The sequence below is a fragment of the Salvia splendens genome, chromosome 7, assembly GCF_004379255.2.
Source record: "Salvia splendens isolate huo1 chromosome 7, SspV2, whole genome shotgun sequence".
Classification (NCBI taxonomy): Eukaryota; Viridiplantae; Streptophyta; class Magnoliopsida; order Lamiales; family Lamiaceae; genus Salvia; species Salvia splendens.
The window spans coordinates 30510789-30537722 of NC_056038.1; the positions used below are offsets into that span (position 1 = coordinate 30510789).

The window sequence follows — 26934 nt, forward strand, 5'->3', positions numbered from 1 at the left end:
AAGTTTAAACTCTAATTTCTAGTTAAAGTAAAAAGTACTAGTTTGTCTCATAGGAGTGTCTTATGCAATTTACTATTACAGCAATCACTATTCTATAGTTTTGTGATTAACTTTAGTTATTTAGTGGAAGAGTCTTGATATAAATGTGAAGAGTTTTGAAGGTTGGTAATAGTATAATTGAAGAACTGTGTCTGTATTGATATTTTCTGTAGTAGGTTGTGGATTTTCAAAATTTGGAGGTTTTTACGTTAAATTCTTGTGTTGGTGACTTATGTTATCTTTTTACTATTCCCTTTGTCTCACTATAAGCATCTTGTATTTTGTTTGGACGTTCCACCTAAAATGAGCCATAATCTTTTTGATAAAATATAACATAATTTGTTCTCTTATTTTATTCTTCCCACTTACTATCTAAACATCAGTTTCTTAAATCTCGTGGAAAAAAATGCCTCGTATATAGTGGGACGGAGGAAGTATTGTTTTTATTTTTTCCAAGAATGAATGGACAATTGACTTTCCAGCATTAATGAATTAAGAAACACCGACACCCATTGGTTGATCGTAGGTGGTCACTCATTCTTAACACCAAGCTTTCAGATATTTCTCTATGAAAATGACATCCTATCCTCTAAATGTCGTCCGCATATTGACCGTAGATTCCAGTATTTACGCCAGAAATATATCCTCCCAACAGTAGACCATCATTACTTTTCTTATTCAGCTTATAGATAGATATATTTATGTCGTTGGTGATGGAAATAAATCCCCATGGCAAGTTGATAAGGGTGAGAGTACATGGAAAGTGGTTGTCAAAATTGACTTTTGTTGTTTTCATGTTTCTCATCATATACATATATTTGGCGCCCTAGAAAATGGAGAACCAAATTCTAGTGCAAGAGCCCCTGACAAGCCTTCTCAAGGCTACTTGTTCAGCCACTGCGTTGGTGCCTGTTAGCAACTCAGAACAGATTGCTTCCCTAAACAAGTAAGGAACCATTATTTAATTACACATTTGTAGTTTAAATTTGTTTATTTCCTCTTTCACATGAGTATAACGCTAGCTAATTACCACCTGAAACCAACATTATGCCGATATTAAAGTCCTTCATGAACTCTGCAATTCCAGTTTTTTTTCAGTTACATTCCCACACACACATGATGTCTCGAATCCCCGACCTCAAGGGTGGAGCTACGAAATTTTATTAAAGGGGACATAAATAGGAAATTGTGACAAAATTGAGGGGATAATTACACTGCTTCCATTGTTGCTCGACCTATTGGTTGGAGGGGATCAACTAAGCCGCGAATAGTTATAATCTATCCCCAATTCGAGCGTTTAACTAAACTGTTAGAATAAATAATATCTATAGTCAAGGAATTTCAGGCGGATATGAGAATGAGCGAATCAGCTGATCCACCGTTCGAGATAGCCTACAAGCATCTGCTGGAGAACGTACCCGAAAATGTGCGCCTGCGAAACAGTTTATCGACTGTGGAGGAGTGCGAGCTCCCCTTAATCGATATGCAGCAATTAGGCCTGGGAGAGGCGGAGAGACAGGAATGCAAGAAGCTCATTGCTCGGGCTTCCCAGGAATGGGGTTTCTTCCAGGTCATCAACGATGGAGCTTCTCGCAACGTGCTGGAGAATATGAGAAGCGAGCAAGTGAAGCTGATGAGAAAGTCGTTCCAAGAGAAGAAAGCCTACAAAGATCTGAACTTATCGGATGGAACTTATCGATGGGGCGCGCCTTTGCCTACTTCTCTTAAGCAGCTCTCCTGGTCCGAGGCCTTCCATGTCCAGTTGAGCGATATACTGGACTCCCGCCGCTCCCACAACACCAACCGCCTCAGGTTTTTCTTTCTTTCTCGTGATCAATTGGATAAGGGCAAACCTAATTTTTCTTGGTATATAGGTCAAGCATGGAGGAATTTGTGTTTGCCATTTGTGAAGTGGCGAAAGAGTTGGCGGAGATACTGGCGGAGGAAATGGGACGTGAGACGGATCTTTTCCAAGAAGCGTGCCTCCCGGAGAGCTGCTACCTCCGGTTGAACAGATACCCGCCTTGCCCAAACTACAGTCACTTGATGGGCTTGATGCCGCACACCGACACTTCCTTCCTCACTGTACTACACCAAGACAACGTCGGAGGGCTGCAGCTCGTCAAAGACGGAAAATGGATCGCCGTCAAACCCAATCCGGATGCCCTCATCATCAACATCGGCGATCTGTTTCAGGTACTACTATTTAAGCATACATAAAAAAGAGAATTTGGGAATGTTATTGATTTTAATGTGAAATTGGTAAAGTAGAAGAAAGAGAAAAAAAGAAGAAGTGATTGAAGTATTGTTAGTGGAAAATGAGATCCATACTTGAATTGGAGGTAGACTAATTTTAAGGGACAAACAATGACATAACTGGACTATTTTTTGGGGATATAGAGAGTATATGAGTTATATTTACCTATGTTGGTGAATTTGATTAGGCATGGAGCAACAACTTGTACAAGAGCGTGGAGCATCGCGTAGTAGTAGCGAATCCGGTGAAGGAGAGGTTCTCCACGGCTTATTTCTTATGTCCGCCAACCGAGACCGTCATTGAGAGCGGCGGAGTTGGAGGAGCTGTTTACCGGAGTTTTAGCTTCGGAGAATACAAGAAGCAGATCGAGTTGGATGTTAAGAACGTTGGCCAGAAAATAGGGCTTCCGAGGTTCCTCTTACCCACTCATTAATTACAGATTATGTATATATATATTAGTAATAAACATATATGCGGCTGATCATTAAATAGTTAATTAGATTAATGAAACAAAATATCGGGTATTTAAGGTTTGTTGAACCTAGATAAATGAGGGTTAGGCCCATTCGTTTTGGATGTAGTGACTGTGATATATCCATTTTAAACCAAGTACAGGTACTTATATATAATTAATGTTGCTCCTTATTAATCATTTTGTGCCCTAATTTAGGTCCCGAAACCGCCAATGTGGCCTCAAAGTACTTTCTATCAATGGGCATAAAACATCATTTTCTTTTTCGGAAAAGGAACTAGTAACATTGAGGACCATTCATTTTTAGGACTAAGCTAGATTAACTGTGGCAGATTTAGCATTTGAATTTGGAGGTGTGAACATAACACACGAAGATAAAGACGAGTGGCTATGACTGCAGCCTTCCCTCTCTCTAGCTGTGTCTCACTTGGTATCTTGATTATCTTCCTACTTTATTACTCTTTATTTGCTAAGGTATTTTCTTTGTCATACAAAAGAATGGGTTAGGTAAATGCCCAAAAAAAAGAAGGAACTACAAATGAAAACAATCAAAGAATAAGGGCTTGGACTGGCAGAGGGATACATAAATTCCTAGAATTCATAAGTACTAATGCATGATAATAGTAGTAAAAATAAAATAAAATTGAGTACAATTAATTTGTACCCACTCTTTAGTGTGTTAAATGGAAGCATAGAAGATGAAATAAAGTAAATTGAAAAGAGGATAAAGTACGAAAGAGTATCACTTTTTATCAAAAATAAAAATGACTTAGTTATCTTGGAACTTTAAATGAAAAATGAAACAATTAACAAAGAACAAACTACTATTCAGAAGCTTTGAAATTTTAGGATGTTCTATATAAGGTTTCTAATAATTTTTATCATTTGAATTAATCTTGTTCAATTCATGTCTCATTGAAATTATAAGATTTGAGAAATTATAGTAACAGCGAGACGAAATATATAAAACAAAGTAAGTACTTAATAAACAAATGAGGTGTTGACATTTAAATAAACAAAATTATTTTGATTGTAAAATTTAAAAGTTATAAAAATACCCAAAATAGATATCATTGTGGATTTTTACTATTAAAGATTAGTCCAAATTGAATGTAGCGTTAATGGTTATTGTTGTTTTAGTATACAACTAAACGAAGTACTACTACTAAATTTTAACACGACTTTTGTCTTATTGAGGCGATCTCCCCTTGTGAAGCAAAAAGAAACTGACACGTGGTTGTTATCTTCAACCAATGAGAAATAGAGAGTATTGTTCAATGATATAAATATACTACAATAAATTTGATGGCCACAACTCAAAAAGAAGATGCAGTGTGTCAACATGTTTGAATTAATTGAATGTCCAATTTTCTATATGTAGGCCACCAACTTAAAAGGAGGGTGCAGCGTGTAAATGTGTAGATTCTAAGAACAGATGATGATAAAGCCAGGAAGAGGAAAAAATAATGCAAAATCATGATGTGAAAATTGATAGCCTCGTAGGTTTGTAAGTATTGTTTTATTAATGGATTGTTTGCAAATTGTCGAGCTTATTAATTTGAATGATATGTTTTTAATTAAATACCTACCAATTGGTTAATTTAATAAATTTATTCAGAATGTATACATATAACATATAAAAAGGGCTTTTTGACAAAGAACCAATGAGCAAAAATTTATTCTAGAGAGCCCTATCTGATCGAGTAAGACCATGCATCATGCATGGTCATTTTGTAAAACAGCCAAAATTTATTCCAGAAAGTCCTACCTGATTAGATAGGTGGATTGGTTGGCGCCCGTTAGCCATGTGGTCGTTTTGTATACTGATGTAACAATTGAGAAAAAATTGGACCGTCTTAAATTTATAGTAGTATTATGATTTAAAAACTTCATGAAATTAACTGGGATTTGATAAAATTTTTGCAATTGAAATGACTATTAAAATTGACTATTATTTCTTTTGCTTTATATTCTTTGATTCATTTATATCTATATTAATATCAAGCTTTGACATAATAATACAACTAATATTTGTAACAAATATTTTTGCGAATAGTCATCGGTTAGCAGATTTTGTCCAACATTCTGACATATTCATCAAGAATCTCTATTCCGTGTATAGCAACAAAATTCAACCACTATGCAAATCAACAGAATTCAATCATAGCATTATGAGGGACGGATAGAGTAGTACTCTCTCCGTCCCCAATTAATTGTCACTCTTTTCCATTTCGGTCCGTCTCTGAATAATTGTCACGCTTCATTTTTACCATAAATAATAAGTAGGTCTCACATTCCACTAACTCACTTCACTCACATTTTAATATAAAACAATATAAAAAGTGGGTCGCACATTCCACTAACTTTTTTCAACCAACTCTTCTTTACATTTCTTAAAACTCGTGCCCGGTCAAAGAGTGACAATTAATCGGAGACGGGGATAATTATTTTCAAAAAATGATATCATTATTATTTTATGAAAAATTCTTTCTCATAAGCAACATAAATTCTTAGTTGATTAATAATCGGACTCGAAATTGAAATATTAAGATGTATGCTGCAAACATGGAGCATATATCATCTAAGATTCTAAGTATTTCATCTAATTTAATTATATCTTTTCAACATCAAAAATTTAACTAGCACATACCTCATTATATTAACAAATACTTCTTCTATATTCCTCAACAATAATTATTTCATCTAATTCAATTATTTGCCTATATTCATATTCATTCAACATTTCCAAATTGATTTCATGAGCTTGAGCTTGAGTCTATCCTAATAATTGGGTTTTGTGGAATATGAGCTTGAGTCTATCATAATAATTGGGCTGATATTTTGCAAGCAACCAAACCATTAATAGGCAAGCCCAATAAGTAAAAAACACATCAGTAATGGCCCATGCCAGTAACCTATTAGTCAGTCTTGTTATAAGACCTTGCAAGTTGCAAATGCATTTGGTAACTTAAAAATTGACCCAATCTAGGATTTTTAATTTCCATATATGACCTTAAAAAATGACATTGTTTGTTAGTCAACCCCAGTTTTCCACTTATATTTTACCGCCCCATATGCCATCTCTGGCAATCCAACCCTCCTTAAGACCTTAACCCAAGAGAATGAGGGGGAAAGTGATTAATTGTTCTCCAAAATAATTGCTAGTTTGTCTATATTTCTCTATTTGTTACTAATATGATCGTTTGACGAATGGCCCTTGGAATTCTCACCTTTAATCCAATGTTTTGGTGAATTTGGAATCTTGTCATGTAGTGAAGCAGGTCAGGTCAGGTCAGGTCTCTCTTGATTTTAGGAATCTGATACTCATACCAGCAACCTAATTTGTGCATCACTCTTTGTCTAGTGTTTTTTTAGTGAAAACCTTTTATGTTTTAAATTTTTTCGTACAAACAAATAAAATCAGAGGGGAGTTTGAAAGAACATTTGATATTTGTGAGCAAAAGTATAATGAACAGCTACTGTGATTATTTTGTACTACTTGCATAAAGTGTTGTGTCTAACACTCCCTCCACTGGTGGTGTTTCTCTATCGACATAAAATCGCACTAACGAAAGAGGTGGAGAGGTGAGAAGAAAGGTGGAAAAGTTAAAAAAAAAGGCAATTTTTTTTGTGCCACTCCACTGCATTTGTTCCAAAATATGCTAAACTCACATAAAAAAGGATATGTTTTTCTATGCATTCTTCCATCCCTGTCTTAGTGCTCTCTGTTGTTGCCCACACTTAATATATATTTGGTTGGTAACTCTCACAAAAAAGGTGATGAAATCCTCTGATTTTGATCCTAGGTCGTCCCTTTCTGCCAAAAGTTTTAATTCTTTCTTTCTTCTTTTTTGTTTTGCATCACAACCCACATATACAGGGTTATACCACTTGCATGACATAATTCTGCAAACGGGGATACATACTCATCACCTCTATCACTTCGAACACACTTAATTCGACAATTAAGTTGATTTTCGGCTTCATTTTTGAAGTCTTTAAACGCTTCAATTGTCTCATCTTTACTTCTTAATAAGTAAAGGTAACAATACCTTGTGCAATCATCTATAAATGTGATGAAGTACTTTTTACCACCTCTAGTTTGCATAAATTTTAAATCGCATACGTCTGTATGGATTAACTCTAGAGGTTTTTGTGCTCCGTTCTACCGAGTGAAACGGTAGCTTGGTCATTTTTGCTTCAACACAGACTTCACATTTCTTTTGTGAGTTAAACTCGTGAACTTTTAGTAAATCAAAATTCACTAATCTTTTTATAGCATTTAGATTTACATGTCCCAGTCTATTATGCCATAAATCAGAGCTTTCAAGCAAATAAAAGGATGTGTCATCTTCCTTATTGCTTATTCTTTTTCCACGGTGAATGACCGTAACGTTCATCTCAAAAAGCCCATTCACTAGGTGACCTTCACCTATGAACTTTTCATACTTGGTTAATATAACCTTTTCACACTCAAATTCTACTGAAAATCCATGATTTACTAGAAGTGAGACTGACACCAAATTATTTCGGATGTCTGGGACATGCAGCACATCCTTAAGGGTAAGAACCTTTCCTGATCCTGATTTTAGGAACACATTACCTACACCAACCACCTTAGAAGAGGCTTGGTTTCCCATACGTACTTTTCTACATCCTAACAGATTTGTAAGTAAAAAAATACTTCTCTTGGAGCACACATGACATGTGGCACCAGTATCAACAAACCATTCATTTAGATTATTACCATGGTCCACGTCGGAGACCATTGCGATCACCTCGTGATCTTTGTTGTTTATAACAACACGTTCAAATAATTTGCACAGTATTGTTTCCATTAATAAGTACACAATTATATTGAACCATATGTGCATTGGTATATTCAATAACCTATGCATCTCAATTACTACTACCAAGTCTAAATTGGTCTTGCTTGTCAGATGGCAAACGATAAACACCATTCTCAAGATAATAGATCTCAAGGAATTAACCACTCCATAGTGCATCGACATGATTTTAGCAAGAGTACAATATCTCGTCTTGCGCTTGTTGGAATATTGTAGCCTTTTACACGGGCAAACTCTTGCTATTACAAAAGAACCTAACTAGAAAGTAAATAAAACGAAGTAAGTACAATAAAAAGAACAAGATGCAAACTATAGTCTTCTTCAAGTCGAGTCGAGGTATCCCTCTCTCCGCAAGACGAGATACGTCCCGGCTAGTGCTCACGGATTGGTGCAACGTCTCCAAAGATGAAACAACTTTCCTCCTACCGAGTTGAAGCACCTCAAACTCGTAGGCTCCGACGAACTTGAATTGGAGGCGAGAACCGAGCAATGCAATGCTCCTAAGATGCACACTAGAATGTAGAGACTAGAGAGAGTAGAGAGAATGATTTGTTGGTGTGTTTTCATCTCCCAAAACTCCACCTATTTATAGGCTAGAGAAAGCACTTGAAAGGCCTTGCAATCAAGTTATCTCTTTATGTATTTGGGGTTACCTAAGATGAAAGGTCATAGGTCTTGGCCACATCAAAAGTCTCCCACATTTTCCACATGTTTCCAACAGTACTTGGTAGAGTTGTGGTGATCTTGGTCACGAGTTTCGAACTACGCTACTCACTGAGAGATTTTCGATCATAATCCGCAAACACGATCAAGCAGGATTAGTTGGATTCCACCCAAAAGACCGGTTCAATACTTACGTGTTATAATAAAAAATACTATAATAATTAAATTTTTACACGACTTTAGTCTTATTGAGGCGGTCTCCCCCTTGTGAAGCAAAAAGAAACTGACACGTGGTTGTTTCCTTCAACCTACGAGAAAGAGAGAGTAAGGCCATCCACAACGCTGTTCCTATACCGTTCCTAAACCGTTCCTTAAACTACTATTTGCGGGCCCCACTGTACTTTTTTTACTCTATTCCTTAACTAAGGAACGGAACCTGCAACCCTCCGTTCCTTACCGTTCCTTAACCGTTCCTTAAATTACTATTCATTCAATTTCATTTTTTTTATTTCCAACTCAATTCAATTAAAAAACACACTTTATTAAAAACACACAACATTAAAAAAAATTACAACTTAAACTTAAAAAAAAAAAAACACACAATTAAAATCCTAAAAAAATAAAAAACACACAATTGATTTAGGAAGAATAGATGTGTAGTTGTGTGTGAAATGTGGATGAATTAGGAGTATTTATAGAATAAGAAAATTAAAAAAAAAATTAAAAAAAATTAAAAAACGGTATAAAAAACGGTAATATTACCCTTAATTTTTTTTTTATTAAATTGATTTTTTTTTAAAAATAATTATTGCATCAGCACGTGACGTCACCCACTCGCGGGCCGGCGAGTGGGAGTCACGCACGACGCTGGGAGAGCCACGTCGCCGAAGCGCGTGGCGGCACGGACCGTGCCGCTGGTCGTGCCGTCGGCACCCGGCACGGCTTGGGAACGGCTCCTCGACGACACCATGCACCGCAACGCGTTCCGCTGCGAAGTCGTTCCGGCGGAACGGCCCGCGGAACGCCGGCGGCCCGCGTTGCGGGTGCTCTAATGTTCAATGATATAAATATAATACTCCGTTCACAAAAAATAGACCATATTGTGAATTACACGGGTTTTAATATGGAATTGGTAAAGTAGAAGAGAAAGGAAAAAAGTAAGAGAGAAGTAGTGCTAGTGGAATGTTGAGTTCATATTATTAGTAGTGTTTAATTGTGTTAGGTAACAAATGTGGGGTCCTTTTTCAAACTTGGTCTATTTTTCGTGAACAACAAAAAATGATAAATGTCGTCTATTTTTCGTGGATGGATGGAACACTTTGACGGCCACAAACTGAAAAAGAAGATGCATTGTGGAAACGTGTTTGAATTAATTGAATGTCCAATTTCCTATATGTACAATAAATTTGATGGCCATAAACATAAAAGGAAGGTGCAGTGTGTAAATGTGAAGATTCTAAGCATAGATGATGATAAATTCATGAAGAGGAAAAGAATAATGCAAAATCATGCCTGTGAAAATTGATAGTTTGTAAGTATTGTTTTGCAAACTGTCGAGCTTAAAAATTTGAATTATATGTTTTTTGATTAAATACCTACCAATTTGTTAATTTTATCAATTCAAGAGAGTCTTATCTGATCGGAGAGGTCTGTTAGCCATTCTTTATTGATCTCTATACCGGGATCATATCCTAGATTCGTAGTAATTCAACCATAACACATACAACACATAAGAGATGATTTACCAACCTCCATCCATAGCTTAAATTTGATGTAGGGTAGTATTCCACGGTTTTGATGTTTCCCCTATAAGCTGCGGTTGATGTTATCGTCTCTTGGCCTTCCTTTACTCGATTCTTTTGATGGAGAAGAATCTTATATGTATATGACTTTTCTTTATTCTTGTATATAGAATATGTAGAGAATTGTTGTGAATTAAAAGCTGTAAATTCTGAATGTATTTATAGGCAAACACACAACCATTCCGAAGGGTCGTGTCCGTTCGTTCACATCTTTTCATAAATGCATCAGACTTATCCACATATTTCCTACAGCTTTTCCATCTTATTTACATACTTATATACACATAATGTATCATCTATTCAAGGCAAGAGAAGAGGGCTATCAATACGCCCGATTCTAACTCTTTTATCGAGACCGATCCATCACGGTATCGTCTTTCATGTTAGAATCCAATTGATACATTTAAACTTGATCTTTAATATTAAACCAATCTCTACATAGGTCATATATAGGAATAAATATTCCTACATTCTCCCACTTGACCTTTGAAGCTTTCAATGGTTTAATAACCTTTTTGCGCACTTTACAACCAAGTTCATATATCCTTTAAATACCTATGAAGTTAGATTCAATTGGATCATGGCGGTCACACACTCATTTAGTCGACATGATTCCTTCCATGTATCACAAATCAATTCTAACTTTATATGAACAAACCTTTCATTGAGATGTACTCTAATTCTCAATACAATATATGTTATCTAAACAACCATACTGTATACAACTTTAATGATAACATATAAACAAGCAGAAACACAACTTTTATTGAATTCACAAGAGTGTTTACACAATACATGAGTCCACAACTAAAATAGCAAGGCTTTATCTATAATACCCATACGCTCTACATGGCCAATAAACATACTGGGTGGTAGTCCTTTAGTTAACGGATCCGCTACCATCATATCCGTTCTTATGTGCTCAAAATACACTCTTTGTTTCTGCACTTCTTCTTTAACCGATAAGTATTTCAACTCCATGTGCTTAGCACCCTTCGAGTACTTATCGTTCTTTGAGAAGAAGACAGCTGCGGAATTATCACAATAAATTTTCAGTGGCTTGGCTATGGTGTCGACAATTCCAAGTCCCGAAACAAAGTTCCGCAGCCACAATCCGTGAACTGTGGCTTCAAAGCACGCCACAAACTCTGCCTCCATAGTAGAAGTAGCAATGACAGACTGCTTTCCACTTTTCCATGATATTGCTCCTTCGGCTAAAAGGAACAAGTATCCAAACGTCGATTTTCTGGTATCAACGCATCCGGCATAATCTGAATCTGAATATCCAACCACCTCTAGATGATTGGATCTCCTATAGGTAAGCATGTGTTCTTTGGTGCCTTGCAAGTACCTGAGAACCTTCTTTGCAGCCTTCCAGTGGTCCATACCGGGATTACTTTGATAACGACCCAACATACCAACCGCGAAGGTGATATCTGGTCGTGTACATGTTTGAACATAGTTCAAACTCCCAACCACTGATGCATAGGGAATCTTTTCCATTTCCTTACGCTCCAATTCATTTTTCGGACATTGCATTAAGCTAAATTTATCTCCCTTCTGAATTGGAGCAATTCCTGCGGAGCATTTATCCATTCTATATCTCTCTAAAACTTTATTGATATAGCCTTTCTGAGACAAGCTTAACAATCCTTGTGATCTATCTCGGAATATCTCTATTCCGATCACATAAGACGCCTCACCCATATCCTTCATTTCGAAGTTTAAAGAGAGATACTTCTTGACATCATGTAGTAAACCCATGTCATTTGCGGCTAGTAAAATATCATCAACATATAGGACTAATATGATAAACTTGCTCCCACTGATTTTAATGTAGATACATCTATCAACGATGATCTCTACAAAGCCATATGAAACAATGATATCATTAAACTTTATATACCATTGTCTGGAAGCTTGTTTGAGTCCATATATTGACTTTCTCAACTTACATACTAAGTCTTCTTGCCCTTCTATCATGAATCCTTCGGGTTGTTTCATGTATACCTCTTCTTCTAGTACTCCATTAAGAAAGGCCGTCTTTACATCCATTTGGTGAAGCTCCAAGTCATAATGAGCCACCAAAGCCAATACAACTCTTAAAGAATCCTTCTTTGAAACTGGAGAGAAGGTTTCTTGTAGTCAATGCCATCCTTTTGAGTGAATCCTTTGGCAACAAGGCGAGCCTTGTACCTTTCAATGTTACCTTTCGAATCACGTTTTGTTTTAAAAATCCATTTACAACCAATGGCTTTAAAACCCGTAGGCAATTCTACTAAGTCCCAAACATTGTTATCTCTCATGGATTTCATCTCATCCTTTGTTGCATTTAACCAATTTTCAGAATTGTCACTTTCCATGGCTTGTTGGAATGAGATAGGATCTTTATCAATGCTCAAGTCACATTCACTTTCAACGGAATATACCACATAGTCATCCGATATGGCCGATCGTCGTTCCCTTACTGATCGTCTTAAAGGTTCTATTGGTTCATCATTCCGTTCTTGAATTATGACTGGTTCATCTTCAATCTCAATAGGTGGGTTATGCACTTCATGTTGTTCAATAGGAACAACAATCTTAGGTGCAACAAAAGGTGGATGAACAACCTTTTCTTGAACTTCATTAAAGTTCACTTTACGAGGTTCATCACTCCCACTAATTTCAATGAACCTAGCATTACCCGTCTCAACTATCCTCGTACTATGGTTAGGACAATAGAATGTATATCCTTTCGACTTATCTGGATAGCCAATGAAATATCCACTGACCGTCTTTAAATCCAGCTTCTTTTCATGCGGATTATATAACTTTACTTCTGCGGGGCAACCCCAAATACGTAAATGCATTAAACTCGGTTTCCTTCCCGTCCACAGTTCGAAAGGTGTCTTTGGAACTGCCTTACTAGGAACCCGATTAAGCATATACGTTGCAGTCTTAATGCATAAATCCACAACGAAAGAGGTAAATTACACCCACTTAACATGCATCTAACCATATCCAAAAGAGTACGATTCCGCCTTTCCGCTACACCATTCTGTTGCGGAGTACCGGGCATTGTATATTGTGCACAAATGCCCTTGCTTTCGAGGGTACTTTGCAAATGGACCCGGACATTGTCCAGATTCATTAAATTTTCCGTAGAATTCACCACCTCTATCTGATCTCACCACTTTAACTTTTCTATCTAATTGCCTTTCCACTTCATCTATGAATATCTTTAAGACATTCACGGATTCAGCCTTTTCTCGCAATAGATATATGTAACCATACCGTGAGAAATCATCAATAAAAGTGATAAAATAATTTCTACCATCCCACGAAGGTGCATCAAACGGACCACAAATATCAGTATGAATTAATTCAAGAAGTTGAGAACTTCTTGTGGCTTGTTTCTTTATTATATGTTTAGTTTGCTTCCCCTTTATGCAATCTATACACACATTTAGATCACTAAAATCCAATTGAGGAAGAATATCATTCTTTACCAACCTCATCATCCTTTCCTTGGATATGTGACCTAGTCTTTGATGCCACAAGAAAGCCGAATTTTCACTTGACACACTACGTTTTGTGCCTCTACTTTCAACATTAAACAATGATTCAGAAAACTTTGCATCAAGATTGAAACTGTAGAGTGAATCAAACAATGTACCACTTCCATAGAAGTAATCATTTCTGTACAATGTAAATACACTATTTACAAATTTGATTTTAAATCCTAATCTATCCAACCTACTAACAGACACAAGATTTCTAGCACAATCTGGTACATAGAGACATTCCTTAAGATCTATATGACATCCCGTGTCCAAGATCAGTCTATAGGTCCCGACGCCTTTAATTTGTGCTTTCATCCTGTTCCCCATGAACAAGTATTGTTCATTTCCTTTTATAGGTTGGATCGTACTGAATCCCTGTTCAATGTGAGACACATGAGTAGTAGCACCAGAATCTAACCACCAAGTATTATTAGGCACTTCAATAAGATTTGATTCAAAGCAAACGAAACTATCATGTTTACCTTTCTTATCGAACCATGCCTTCCTTTTTGGACAATCCTTCTTGAAGTGTCCCGGTTCTCTACAGAAGAAACACTTCCTTTCCTTTTGGATCTTCTTTTCGGGGCCTTTAGGAAAAGAAGAATCTTTACGCTTGTCCTTTTTACTTGCCTTTCCCTTACTGGTGCTTGCTCCTCCATGACCCATTAGGTTCACAACTTGGTCACCCATCTTCTTTAGTCTCCCTTCCTCTTGAACTAACATGGCCTTTAGTTCTTTAAGGTCCCATTTATCTTTTATGGTGTTATAATTCACCTGGAACTGACCAAATTCAATAGGAAGAGAGTTTATGATGAATTGAACCAAGAACTGTTCATGAACCTCCATTCCCAAGGTCGTGAGCCTTGCTGCCAAGTTTGACATGTGCGTTACATGATCGTGAATCGGTTTAGACCAGTCAAACTTTCTTGTAGTGAGCTCACTCATTAGGCTTCCCACAATTGACTTGTCGGCCAATTCCGACTGTGAACACTCCTTTATCTTTTCAATAAATTCCCTTGCACTCTCTGTCTTAGGCATAGATGGCTTGAAACTTTCTGCCATCGTCATCCTCATAAGATTGAGACTTAGCCTGTTAGATCGCTCCCAAGTCTCATAACGAGACTTGTCCGTTTCAGAGCTCTCTGCTGTAATGGCTGTAGGCTCATCTTCCGTAAGTATGGCATGATCAAGTGACATAACACCCAGTGAAAACCGGATCTGTTCTGACCATTCACCATAGTTCTGCCCATTGAACTTTACGACAGAGTTTGCAGATGCATATATATTAGATGAAGCTGCAACATTTATACATGCTTACAATTAGAGCTTTGAACTTTAAACACCGATTCAGATAACTGTAATAACATGTATTCAAGCAACCTTTGGGCAATACTTAAACACATATACTTTTATTTTTGATGCTATAATATACTTTAATGATCAATCATATCATACACATATCAAATAAGCATGTTGCCTTTGGGTATACATACTACATGTGATACTGTAGACAAGATTAATCCTTTTCGTTTTATTAACATACATACAATGATCCACCTTTGGGTGATCTCCAAGTATATAGCTAATAAAGTTATTGATCAATCAACTTTCTTGTCATTTAGCATCCTTTAATCATGATCAATAATTTAAACAACTTTACATCATTTCTATAATCATAATGTCATATAACAAGACCACTTTGGTGATTAACATGTCACATAACATTAACATTCAACTTAAAAGGATTAAAATTTGACATGCACGAATTTGTCCAGAGAGTTTGCCCGGTCGGGCGATTTTATACCTTTACAACGCCCGACCGGGCGTTTTGGCATTGGTGAGTTCCGAGAGTTTGCCCGGTCGGGTGATTTTACACCTTCAAAATGCCCGACCGGGCGTTGATATCGACCTTCCAGAAAGTTCGCCCGGTCGGGCATTTTCGTACCTCATAAACGCCCGACCGGGCGTTGTTTCAAACGACACGCCCATTCGAAACGCCCGACCGGGCGAAATGATGCCCGACCGGGCGAATCGTCTGTCCTCTGTTTTCTCCCTTCGATTTTCATGTTTCAACCTTTCATGAAACAATCACCCAATGCGCAGCGGAACCAAACAACACAAAATGAAACATATACTTTCATATTTTGATTTTGAACATTCAATATGGTGATTTAAACAAATCTAGGTTGGCTCTGATACCAACTGTTAGCCATTCTTTATTGATCTCTATACCGGGATCATATCCTAGATTCGTAGTAATTCAACCATAACACATACAACACATAAGAGATGATTTACCAACCTCCATCCATAGCTTAAATTTGATGTAGGGTAGTATTCCACGGTTTGATGTTTCCCCTATAAGCTGCGGTTGATGTTATCGTCTCTTGGCCTTCCTTTACTCGATTCTTTTGATGGAGAAGAATCTTATATGTATATGACTTTTCTTTATTCTTGTATATAGAATATGTAGAGAATTGTTGTGTATTAAAAGCTGTAAATTCTGAATGTATTTATAGGCAAACACACAACCATTCCGAAGGGTCGTGTCCGTTCGTTCACATCTTTTCATAAATGCATCAGACTTATCCACATATTTCCTACAGCTTTTCCATCTTATTTACATACTTATATACACATAATGTATCATCTATTCAAGGCAAGAGAAGAGGGCTATCAATACGCCCGATTCTAACTCTTTAATCGAGACCGATCCATCACGGTATCGTCTTTCATGTTAGAATCCAATTGATACATTTGAACTTGATCTTTAATACTCCCTCCGTCCCGCACTACTCGCACGTATTTACTTTTTGGGCGTCCCAAGTTACTTGCACTCTTTCCATTTTTAGTAAAAATTTTCACCTGTAGCCGTCATTTTTGACTTTCCTATACACTCATTCCTTAATCTCCGTGCCGAAAAGGAAATGAGCGAGTAGCTCGGGACGGAGGGAGTATTAAACCAATCTCTACATAGGTCATATATAGGAATAAATATTCCTACAAGGTCCACCCGTCTGAATTGGTTGGCACCGCTTAGCCACCTGGTCGTTTTGTATACTCACCTTGAGAAAAAATTGAACCGTCTTAAATTTAAAATAATATTGTTTTTGAAACTTCATGAAATTAAGTGGAATTTGATAAAATTTTGCAATTTGAATGACTATTATAAGTAAGAAATTAGTGTGTGCGAATGGTAAACGTATGAAATGAAAATTGACTAAATTAGAGTGAGAAATTAAAATTAGACCAAAGCCCTTAAATTTTACTATTATAATACTCGTTCTCTATTCTTTAAAAATATTCTTAATACATCTCTAAGGCCATCCACAACGCTGTTCCTATACCGTTCCTATACCGTTCCTTAAACCACTATTTGAGGGCCCCACTGTACTTTTTTACTCCATTCCTTAACTAAGGAACGGAACCTGCAACCCTCCGTTCCTTAACCGTTCCTTAACCGTTCCTTAAATTACTATTCATTCTATTTCAATTTTTATTTTTATTTCCAACTAAATTAAATTAAATAAACACACTTTATTAAAAAACAAACATACTTATTAAAAAACAAACATACTTTATTAAAAAACACACAATATTAAAAAAAATTACAACTTAAACTTAAAAAAATTAAAAAAAAACACACAATTCAAATCCTAAAAAAATAAAAAACACACAATAAAAAACACACAATTAAACGTGGGAAAATAAAAAAACTACTCCGCCGGCGAATCATCCTCCGGAGGCGGTCGAGGTTTAGGGGGAGGGGGAAGACCAAGTAGTCCTGCCATATGCACAATTCCGTTCCACCAGGCCGTGTATTGGGCGTACGAGAAGCGGGAAGTGTCCGCCATTGTGGCGGTTATGTACGCCACCATAAGTGTGTTCGAGCCTCCTTGTGAGCCCGATCCCGAGGCCGACTGGCTTGATTTTCCTCGGCCCTTCCTCGCTCTAGCCGCTTTCGCCGCCTTCGTCCCTTGCGGACGACGGCGCCCACGGCTAGATCCCTCGTACTCGGCGGCCGTAACCCCAACCTCCTGCGGGTCACGATCACTGGGCGCATCGGCGTCACCAGACGAGTACTGGCCGCTCGTCGTGTGCTTCGTCCGCTTTGAGGTTGATCCCGAGCTGGAGCGGACACCACCGGCCCACCTTTCCTCGTCCTTGACGAGCTGCCAAATATCAACATATTTGAACTGTACACCGGTGTCCTAGTGGAAGGCGCGCAAAGCCGCCCTCAGTATGTCGGCGCCCGAAGCTCCGCTTTGGTAGTGCGCCGCTTCGGTGGAGTAGATCCCGCAGAATTTTTGACCTGTAAATCGACTCGGCCAAAGTGAGCACGAAGCATTGTATATTTGCGCTTCCGGGCCCCTTTCGGCTTAGTCTCGTGGTAGACATCACGGACCTTTTCCCAGAAGCACTTGGCGGCTTGTTGGTTGCCGACGATGGGATCATATGAGACGGTGAGCCAGGCGGTGTACACCGCCTTTGTTTCTTCGTTGGTGTAGGGATGCCGGCCCAGATCCTCCGGCTCCTCCTCCTCATCCTCCTCGGGTGCCTCAGACGCAGCCCTGTAGCTTCCACCGCCTCGGCCTCCTCCCTGAGTGGGTTCAACGGGGATATCCTCCCGAATCTGGGACAAACCCTGGGAAAGCTGCGAGCCGGAGCCTCGAGCGTAGGCATCCACATCGAAAGTGGGTGGTTGGTACCCACCCGGCGTCGCCGACCCCTGCGTGCCCGGCGTCGATGACCCAGAACCACCAAGTGTGTTGTACATGGTCTCCCAATCGCCGAACGCGTTGAGATCCCACCCTCCGGCGCCGCCACCACCGTAATTGCCGTCGCCGGACATTTTTGAAGAGATAGAATATGAAAATTGGAGAGAAATTCATGTTGATGTAGGAAGAATAGATGTGTAGTTGTGTATAAAATGAATGAATTAGGTGTATTTATAGAATAAGAAAATAAAAATAAAAATTAAAAAAATTAAGAAAAAGTTAAAAAAACGGTAATGTTACCGTTTAAAAAGTTTTTTTTTTAAAAAATTCGATGTTTATAAAAAAAAAATAATTATTGCGTCATTGCTGACGTGTCCCACTCGCGGGCCGGCGAGTGGGAAGCACGCACGCACGGGGATCGGCCACGTCGCCCAGGCGCGTGGCGGCTTGTTCCGTGCCGCGTTACGTGCCGTCGGCACCCGGCACGGAATGGGAACGGGACGGGAGCGGAATGCAGCGCCGCAACGCGTTCCGCGGCGAAACCGTTCCGGCGGAACGGCACGCGGAACGCCGGCGGCACGCGTTGCGGGTTGCTCTAAACATTAATGTAATATAGTTGAAAGAAATTACTCTCTCCATTCCAACTAAAATTGACACTTTTTCAGTTTTAGTTTTTCAATACTCAAATGACACATTTCTATTTTTAATAACTTTTTCTCTTCAATTAATACATCCAACAATTTTTTTTCTATTTCCAATTAAATATTCAATTATTTTTCTCTATCCATTTAATACTTACACCTTTTTTTCTTCTCTTCAATTAACCATATTAACTAACAACTTCTAAAATCTCGTGCCGACTAAGAAATATATTATCTTAGCCGGGACGGAGGAAGTAGTATTTTCTCCCTCTGCCTCCCCTCTCAACATAATTAATTGATAGTATTATTTCTTTTGCTTTATATTCTTTGATTCATTTATTTCTATATTAATATCAAGGTTTGACATAATAATACAACTAATATTTGTAACAAATATTTTTCCGAATAGTCGTCGGTGTATAGCAACATTCTGAAACTTTGTTCCGTGTATAGCAACAAAATTCAACCACTATGCAAATAACAGAATTCAATTATATCATTATGAGTGACGCATAGAGTAGTAACTATTAAAAAAAATATACTTTCTCCATCCCATAATAAGAATCTACTTTTATCATTTTAGTTTGTTCCATAAGAATAAATAGTAAGTTAACCCCATATTCCACAAACTCATTTCATTTTACTCACATTTCATTATAAAACTAAGAGTACATAAAAGTGGGACCATTACCCTATTAACTTTTTCAACTATTTTTTTTTTATATTTTTTAAAATTTATGGCAAGTCAAATATGGAATCCTATTGGAACGGATATACTATCATTATTATTTTTTGAAATTTTTTTTCTCACAATCAACATATATTCTTAGTTGATTAATAATCGGACTCGAAATATATATTAAGATGTATGATGTAAACATGGAGTATATGGAGTCCATATCATCTAAGCATTTCATCCAATTTAATTATATCTTTTAACATCAAACATAAATTTAACTAGCGCATACCTCATTACATTATCAAATACTTCTATATTCCTCAACAAAAATTATTTCAACTAATTCATATTCGCCTATATTAATATTCATTCAACATTTCCAAATTGATTTTATAAACTTGAGCTTGAATCTCCTAATAATTGGGCTTTCATATTTTTGTGGAATATGAGCTTGAGTCTATCCTAATAATTGGGCTGATATTTTGCAAGCAACCAAACCATTAATAGGCCAATAAATAAAAAAAACACATCAGTAGTGGCCCATGACCCATGTCCCAATGCCTTCTTCATCACTGAGTTTCTTTCTTTCTCATACAGACCCAGAGCGACGTGGCGGTTATGGCAGGGTACAGGGTCCAGCACCTGCCAAGCCCTCGCTGGAGCGGCAACTTGGCCTATGTTGTGTTTATCCCTGTAAATTGCAATTATTTAGACAATAGGTTGCAATTGGTTTAGATATTACTCCTTCCGTTCCATAATATTGAAGTCATTTTGTCATTTTAGTACGTTCCCTGTAGAGTTATTTCCCATTTTTTGTAAGAGTAACACATTTCTTCTCACTTACTTTACTTTCTCTTGCTTTATTCTTACTTAGCATTGGTGCCCGATACTCATACCAGTAACCTGATTTGTGCATCACTCTTTGTCTAATGTTATTTTTGGTGTAAACCTTTTATGTTTTAGATTTTTTTCGTACAAACAATAAAAAACAGAGAGGAGTTTGAAAGAACAATGGGTATATATGTGTGCAAAAATATGATTACCAGGAACAGCTATTGTGATTATATTGTACTTGCATAAAGTGTTGTGTCTAACACTCCACTGGTTGTGTTTCTATGTCAACATAAAATCGCACCAACGAAAGAGGTGGAGAGATGAGAAGAAAGGGAAAAAAGTTACAAAGAAGGCAATTTATTTTTGTGCCGCTCCACTACATTTGTTCCAAAATATGCTAAAACTAACATTAAAAAGGGTATACACATCAATACATCATATGTTTTTCTATGCATTCCTCCATCCCTGTCTCAGTGCTCTCTGTTGTTGCCCACACTTAATATATATTTGGTTGGTAACTCTCACAAAAAGGTGATGAAATCCTCTGATTTTGATCCTAGGTCGTCCCTTTCTGCCAAAAGTTTTAATTCTTTCTTTCTTCTTTTTTGTTTTGCATCACAACCCACATAGTAAAAGGTTATTTAATTAAGAGGGTTGTCGTTGTTGCCATCGCCGTTGAGTTTGCCCATTGATAAGGTGAAATAGATGAGTAGAATGGTTCCCATGCATGATCTGCAACACAATTTAGAGATCAATAAAAACTAAAAGATTAAGAGAAAAAACGAACTTACATGGTTGCAAAGAAGAAAAGTATTCTTGTAGGATCAATGGTGGATGAACGGCGGAAGCCGAATCTCTTGGTAGGGCCTGCTTTAGTTTGAGCAGAGGCGGTGGTTATGCATCCGTTGGTGATGGAGATCTGATGATGGAGCTGGGGCGTAGCAAGGGAGTGGTCCTGGGGCCCAGCCACCACTAGCGCTTGCTTTTCAAGCGTGAAAGTAGCTGCAGTTTTATAACCAACCAAGATTATAGAATATGTCTAAAAAAACAGCCGCTACTAATATGGCCACACCCTCAAGGCATGCGACGCCCCATCATGTATGGATATGCATGCATGCTTAAACCAAGACTGCCGCTTCAGCCTATAACCAACCGCCTTCACCACCCAAATCAGGACTGCTTTATCCGTTCGTTTCGTTTCTAGAAAATATATGAAAAATGAACTTATAAAAAAACAGTCACACTGGCTAAAAATCGTTGATTTTGAACTAGAAACGGAACCAAAATATGTTGACGGCCTAGTTACCGTCCCACTTTCCTTGGAGGTGTAACACCGCTCTCGGTGGCGGCGCCTCTAGCATAGTGGAATTAATGTGTATTGTGGAAAGTTTGAAAAAATGTGTCCGCCAAAATCTAACATGTTTTGCAATTTCAGACTGTTTGCCATTTAAAGATATATTTACTCTTTTTTTCTATTTTTTCATTATGCATTAAAATCTGTGCGGTTTCAAAAGTTTCAATTTTTAAAGGACGGAGGTAGTATTATCATTTACTCGTATATAATATCGCTGGATTCACTTTTTCTTATGAGCTCAAATCAGTTGCGGAGATCACGGCGATGTAAAATATGTTCCATTTTGTTTACAGCTGGAGCAGAAGACTTCTAGTGATGTAACTCCTTTATCGTAGTAGTAGAATATTAAATGGAGTGAATTTCTGCATTTCATATAGTATTAAAATAAGATATGAAGCAAATAGATTTAATACTAGCCCTGCTGTAGGTGTAGCGGAGGACTGATTCTAGTACTTAAATAAAATTAATTAAGTACTAAAAGCTCATTGCTCAGAGACAAACCAGACCGCGATCGCGACAGCAACGATACAGCTATTTTCCCAGATTGTTAAAGACCTAATTGATTCAGTAAGTTTATGACATATAAGTGGCCCATAATCTAGCACGATCACGGTTTAGTTAAGCATTAATTAATTTGTGATTAGTATCTATGTTATGCTGCCCCAAGTAATCATCCTTCTACCATGTGTATTGTATACACCGGTAGTTGACTCTAAATTGTGGCCTAATTTTGCTTGTGTTTGGCACTCCAAATATCTCATTCTCAACTAAAATATCTTGTTGGCGAAGTAAAGAAAGTAGACGGAAAAGGGAAAAAATATTAATGATTAAAATTAAGTACCTCTTGGTGAAGTTGCAATCATACTAGCATCTCTCTCGTTGCTACTCACTTTCCTTTCTGCGGGTTTCATCGATCCTTTCCTTGAAAGGTTTCTCTGCAACTTTTGCACGATAATATTAGAAAAAATTAATTTGATTATTAAATTACAAATTGCTTGCAAAATGTGGAAAATGAGAGTTTAGGGAAAAGGCAACAACTTGGGGCTGAAAGGGGCTACTTTCGGGTGAGAAAACACGACGATTCTGAGTATAATAAAGCATGACTTTTTGGAATAAACCTCTTATCCAAACTGAATTTTTTTGAGTTTAATTTGTTTTTTTTCCCTGAAAAATCGCGATGAGATGAGACAAAAAATATAAAAAAGGTTGGAACTTTGTTTAATAAAGTGGCAGAAAGAACTTACAGTGATTCTTGAATGAGCAGAATTGGTAACTTTTTCTTTTTCTTTTTCTATGAGATGAGAGAACCTTTCCATATCGACCACGAAGCTATCAGATTTAGTGGTGGAGTGGTGCAGGCCATTCACGTGATCAACGACGGATATTATCTGATTCTCCCCGAATTCTCCGGTGAGGCAGTTTGTAACAAGAAGATCAGAGTCCATATCCTGATACAAACAATTGAATAAAATTTGTCACACAAACAGAATGAAATGAAATTTGGCGGAACTCGCAAGTTGAATGAGACTGTAAATAATGAATATATAATTGTATTAGTATAAGAAAAACCGTTTACCAGCTTTGGAATTTCAGTCAATTTCTATGGCCACCGATTTGGAAAACTTAATCAAAGGACGTTGCGTACTAATCAGGAAATGATTTCCACATCAAAAAACAGAGACACCTCGTGAATGGTGAAAAACAAAAACAGTATTAATTGTTTACTGAAAATAAGAAAGAAACAGAGCAGTTTAACATGTTCACGCCTGAGCAGCTTTTGTTGATTCGTATTCAAGAATGTAACAGTGTTGGTTGTTTTGTTATTTGCTATAGTCGTATGTAATAATGCAGAGGTGATTGCAGAAGAAGCAGAGAAGAAATGGGGGTGATTAATTTAAGAAGGGAGAAAAGGTTAGGCTTTAAGAGTGAACAATTTAAGCTATTTTTCCGTTTTAAAGGCGAGGGCAGTTTAGTCATACACACGCGCAGACGGTGTAGATATCATGTTACCGGATTGGAATTCTATTGTTAAGTTGGCACTCATTTTTTAATTACTTTTCCCATATGCCAAACTAATCTTTAATTTTAGAGAATGAATCGTGTCGAGTAAATACGAAATTTTAGGAAAGTAATATTTTTGGAAGTATGGGCATATATATATATATATATATATAGATGTATATGACTTGTTTGATAAGAAAGATGATATATGAAAAATATCTAAAATAAGATATAAAAAATGCAGGCTTCATGTTAAAGTATGTGTAAGGTAAAAAAAATTCGTTGTTGTTTGATAGAATTTTTTTTATCTAGATTTGTGTATTAGATAACAGTTGCTCAACTTGATAAATTGGTAGGTTACATAAACATGGTTAAAGTTATAATTTTGACAAGATTAAGGCGGACTCTTGTCTTATGTTGGGCTTTGAGTTAAACTTACATATGATATCAAGAAATGTCCATGTATTATAATTCTCTATCTTGGTATTGCTATCTTATTAAACATCTCAGGACACAAAAATTATTGTATATTGCATTTAATTGATATGATATGGTTGTTTTTGGTGAAAGAATTAATACGGTATGGCTATGATTTTATAGAAATGGAAACATATGATAAATATATATGGAAATCATGTTTCTGCTCATTTATACTCATTTCGAGTTTGGATAATGGAAAATATAATTTGATTTTATTAGGCTGAATATCGTTGGATATACTATATATATGCAAGTATTACAACTGTTTGTAAAATTAAATTGGATGGAGTAATTAAGTTAGAAGTATGATATTTTACCAAAATGTCTCCACATTAAAAGGCTAAATATCAAGATTCACAAAATAAAAGCATACGTATTACGTATAAATGATGACGTGGATTTAATATAATGGAGCATTGCTCATTTGCTCCATTTATGTTTAATTTTCGTCATTATATTCAGTATTTGTAGTACCAACTACATTACATATTATCCATGTAAGTATGTAACTACACTACATAATTAAAGAAATGATATGCTATATCTCATTTCTTATAAACAATATATAGTTTAAGATATTTCTCATGAAACCTAGTGTTCATTAAACACTAACTAATTAGATCTAGAAAATGGTGTTGACCTGATATTTTGATTTAAACCTTATTTACGTCACTAAAAAAATCCAATTTAATGAGAATGGGCAAGCACAATCTTGTGATCGACATTTTGCGAGTACACTGGTCGCAATTCATTTTTTGCAAGAGAAATTCTACCGAAACATCACACTTTATAGACAAGTTTTCTATTAATTAAATTAGATTAATATATTTTACCAAGGGTTTTCTTTTTCATATCATCTACATTTGAAATAAATTTTAATTGGCCTGAATTTACATACGTTATAGTATTTGTCATAAACACCTCTAGTACATAAATAGTCAATATCTATTTATGAAAAATTTTCTCATGCTCTTTTAATTTATCAGTTATGAGCTCCATCGTCCATCACACCATTTTAACTATTTTTTATTTTATCAATTAAGCATTATGTGCTATTTAGTTGAAAGAGTTATTTATGTCTAGACATATGCTTAAATACTACGGCCAAAGATCGTTAACTTCAGGGAACAATCTATAAACTTTTTATTAGTCGTTAGAAATTTTTTTGAGATAATTTTATAAAACTTAATTATGCGTATATATTTTTGTATTTAAGGATCTTCATCTAGAGCGGTTTCACATAAAAAAATCAATTGTTAAGTCTTTATTCCTCCCACCGGCTCTTAATAATAGACCAATATTAAAATGATATGGATTTTAATATATAATTGGTAAAGTAAAATAGAAATAAAAATAAAAATTGAAGTATTGTTAGTAAAATATGACTTATCTAACGATAGAGAAAAAAAGTTATTATTCAGAATTGGTTTAATTTTAAAAGACCATTTAAAATAATAAATGTGGTCTATTTTTAAGAGGTTAGATTGAATATTAATTAACTTCTATTAGCATTTTATTAAGTTAGAAAGCATTAGTTAACATTTTTTTTTTCATTTTAAAAAAGGAAAACATATAAGCCGCCCCACAATAAGGGGTAGAAATCGTAGAATTAAGTTTAACTATTGCACTGCTCCACCGAATCACCAAATTTCAACACGTCAGCGCGAATGGTGGAGAATCTAAGATGAATAAATCAATTTTTGTTGAAAACAAACGTTATTGAAAATCCAAAACCCCTTTTATGCTCAAATTAGACGTCCAGACTTCAGAACATCTATAATTAGCCCATGATGAAAGTTAAAACATTGATTAGTAGAGTAATATACTTCATTGGTCCCAAAAATGGTCACAGACTCACAGTTTATCATTTTATTCTCTTCATTAAAATTATTTTACTTTTATTTTTGGAATTCTCCATGCATTACACTATAGATTACTTTCATCGCTCACAAAAAATAATTTCATTTTACCATTTTGGGATGTCCACAAAAAATAGTCTCATTTCAAAAATTAAAACTTTTTTTCACACTTTATCCACTTTTCTTCTTCTCTTTCTTACTTTTTCACATTTCCTCTCCTACTTTTTTTCCTTTTTTAGCCCTTTCTCTTACTTTACCAATATCTTATTAAAACTCGCGCAGTCCACAAGTGAGACTATTTTTGGTGGATGGAGGGAGTACGAGATCCACTATTGATTGTGCTACTTGAATTATTTTTTATTTTTCAATATTAATTTATTAATTTTACATTAAAAAAATTCTCAACATATTTATTTTAGTCTCTAAATATGAAAATGCAATATAAATGTTTTTTTAATTAATTATTAATTTAAATAAATATTTAGACGACATCTAGATAATTTATCTTAAGCGCCGAACTTGCGTGCAGACGCCGGATGGCACGTCCATCATGATAAATCCTCATCATAAATTTTAATAAAAAAAATTAGGATTACAAATTCTTATGTCCTGCTAATAAATTATAATTAATATAATACAATACAAATCCAATAGCCTCTATTTATAACTAATTATAGTTGATCAATGATTTGCGACGTCCGCACCGCATTCACAAAAAAAGGTCTTTGATTAGCATTACTCAA

At 36.3% G+C, this 26934-nt stretch overlaps 2 protein-coding genes across 5 annotated transcripts; one reads left to right on the top strand and one right to left on the bottom strand.

The window, feature by feature from the left end:
- Positions 1-786: 786 nt before the first annotated feature.
- On the top strand, positions 787-2905 carry LOC121740936 (gibberellin 2-beta-dioxygenase 8-like). Of its 3 annotated transcripts, none has more exons than XM_042133593.1 (4): positions 787-985; positions 1127-1851; positions 1914-2235; positions 2484-2905. In XM_042133593.1, exons 2-4 carry the CDS (start codon positions 1391-1393, stop codon positions 2727-2729), a joined length of 1029 nt encoding a protein of 342 aa, XP_041989527.1. In that variant the 5' UTR covers positions 787-985; positions 1127-1390; the 3' UTR covers positions 2730-2905. The 3 variants fall into 3 exon arrangements, with proteins under 3 accessions (XP_041989527.1, XP_041989530.1, XP_041989529.1); XM_042133596.1 differs by having other exon boundaries at positions 1385-1851; XM_042133595.1 differs by having other exon boundaries at positions 982-985; positions 1376-1851.
- A 17949-nt stretch (positions 2906-20854) lies between these two features.
- Positions 20855-23719, bottom strand: LOC121811593. 2 transcript variants are annotated; one of them, XM_042212460.1, is made up of 5 exons: positions 23428-23719; positions 23096-23299; positions 22693-22786; positions 21289-21499; positions 20855-21229 (listed from the first exon to the last, which is right to left on the bottom strand). In XM_042212460.1, the coding sequence occupies exons 2-5, from the start codon at positions 23294-23296 to the stop codon at positions 21139-21141; spliced, it is 597 nt and encodes a 198-aa protein (XP_042068394.1). In that variant the 5' UTR covers positions 23297-23299; positions 23428-23719; the 3' UTR covers positions 20855-21138. The 2 variants fall into 2 exon arrangements, with proteins under 2 accessions (XP_042068394.1, XP_042068393.1); XM_042212459.1 differs by having other exon boundaries at positions 22693-22792.
- Positions 23720-26934: the final 3215 nt, after the last annotated feature.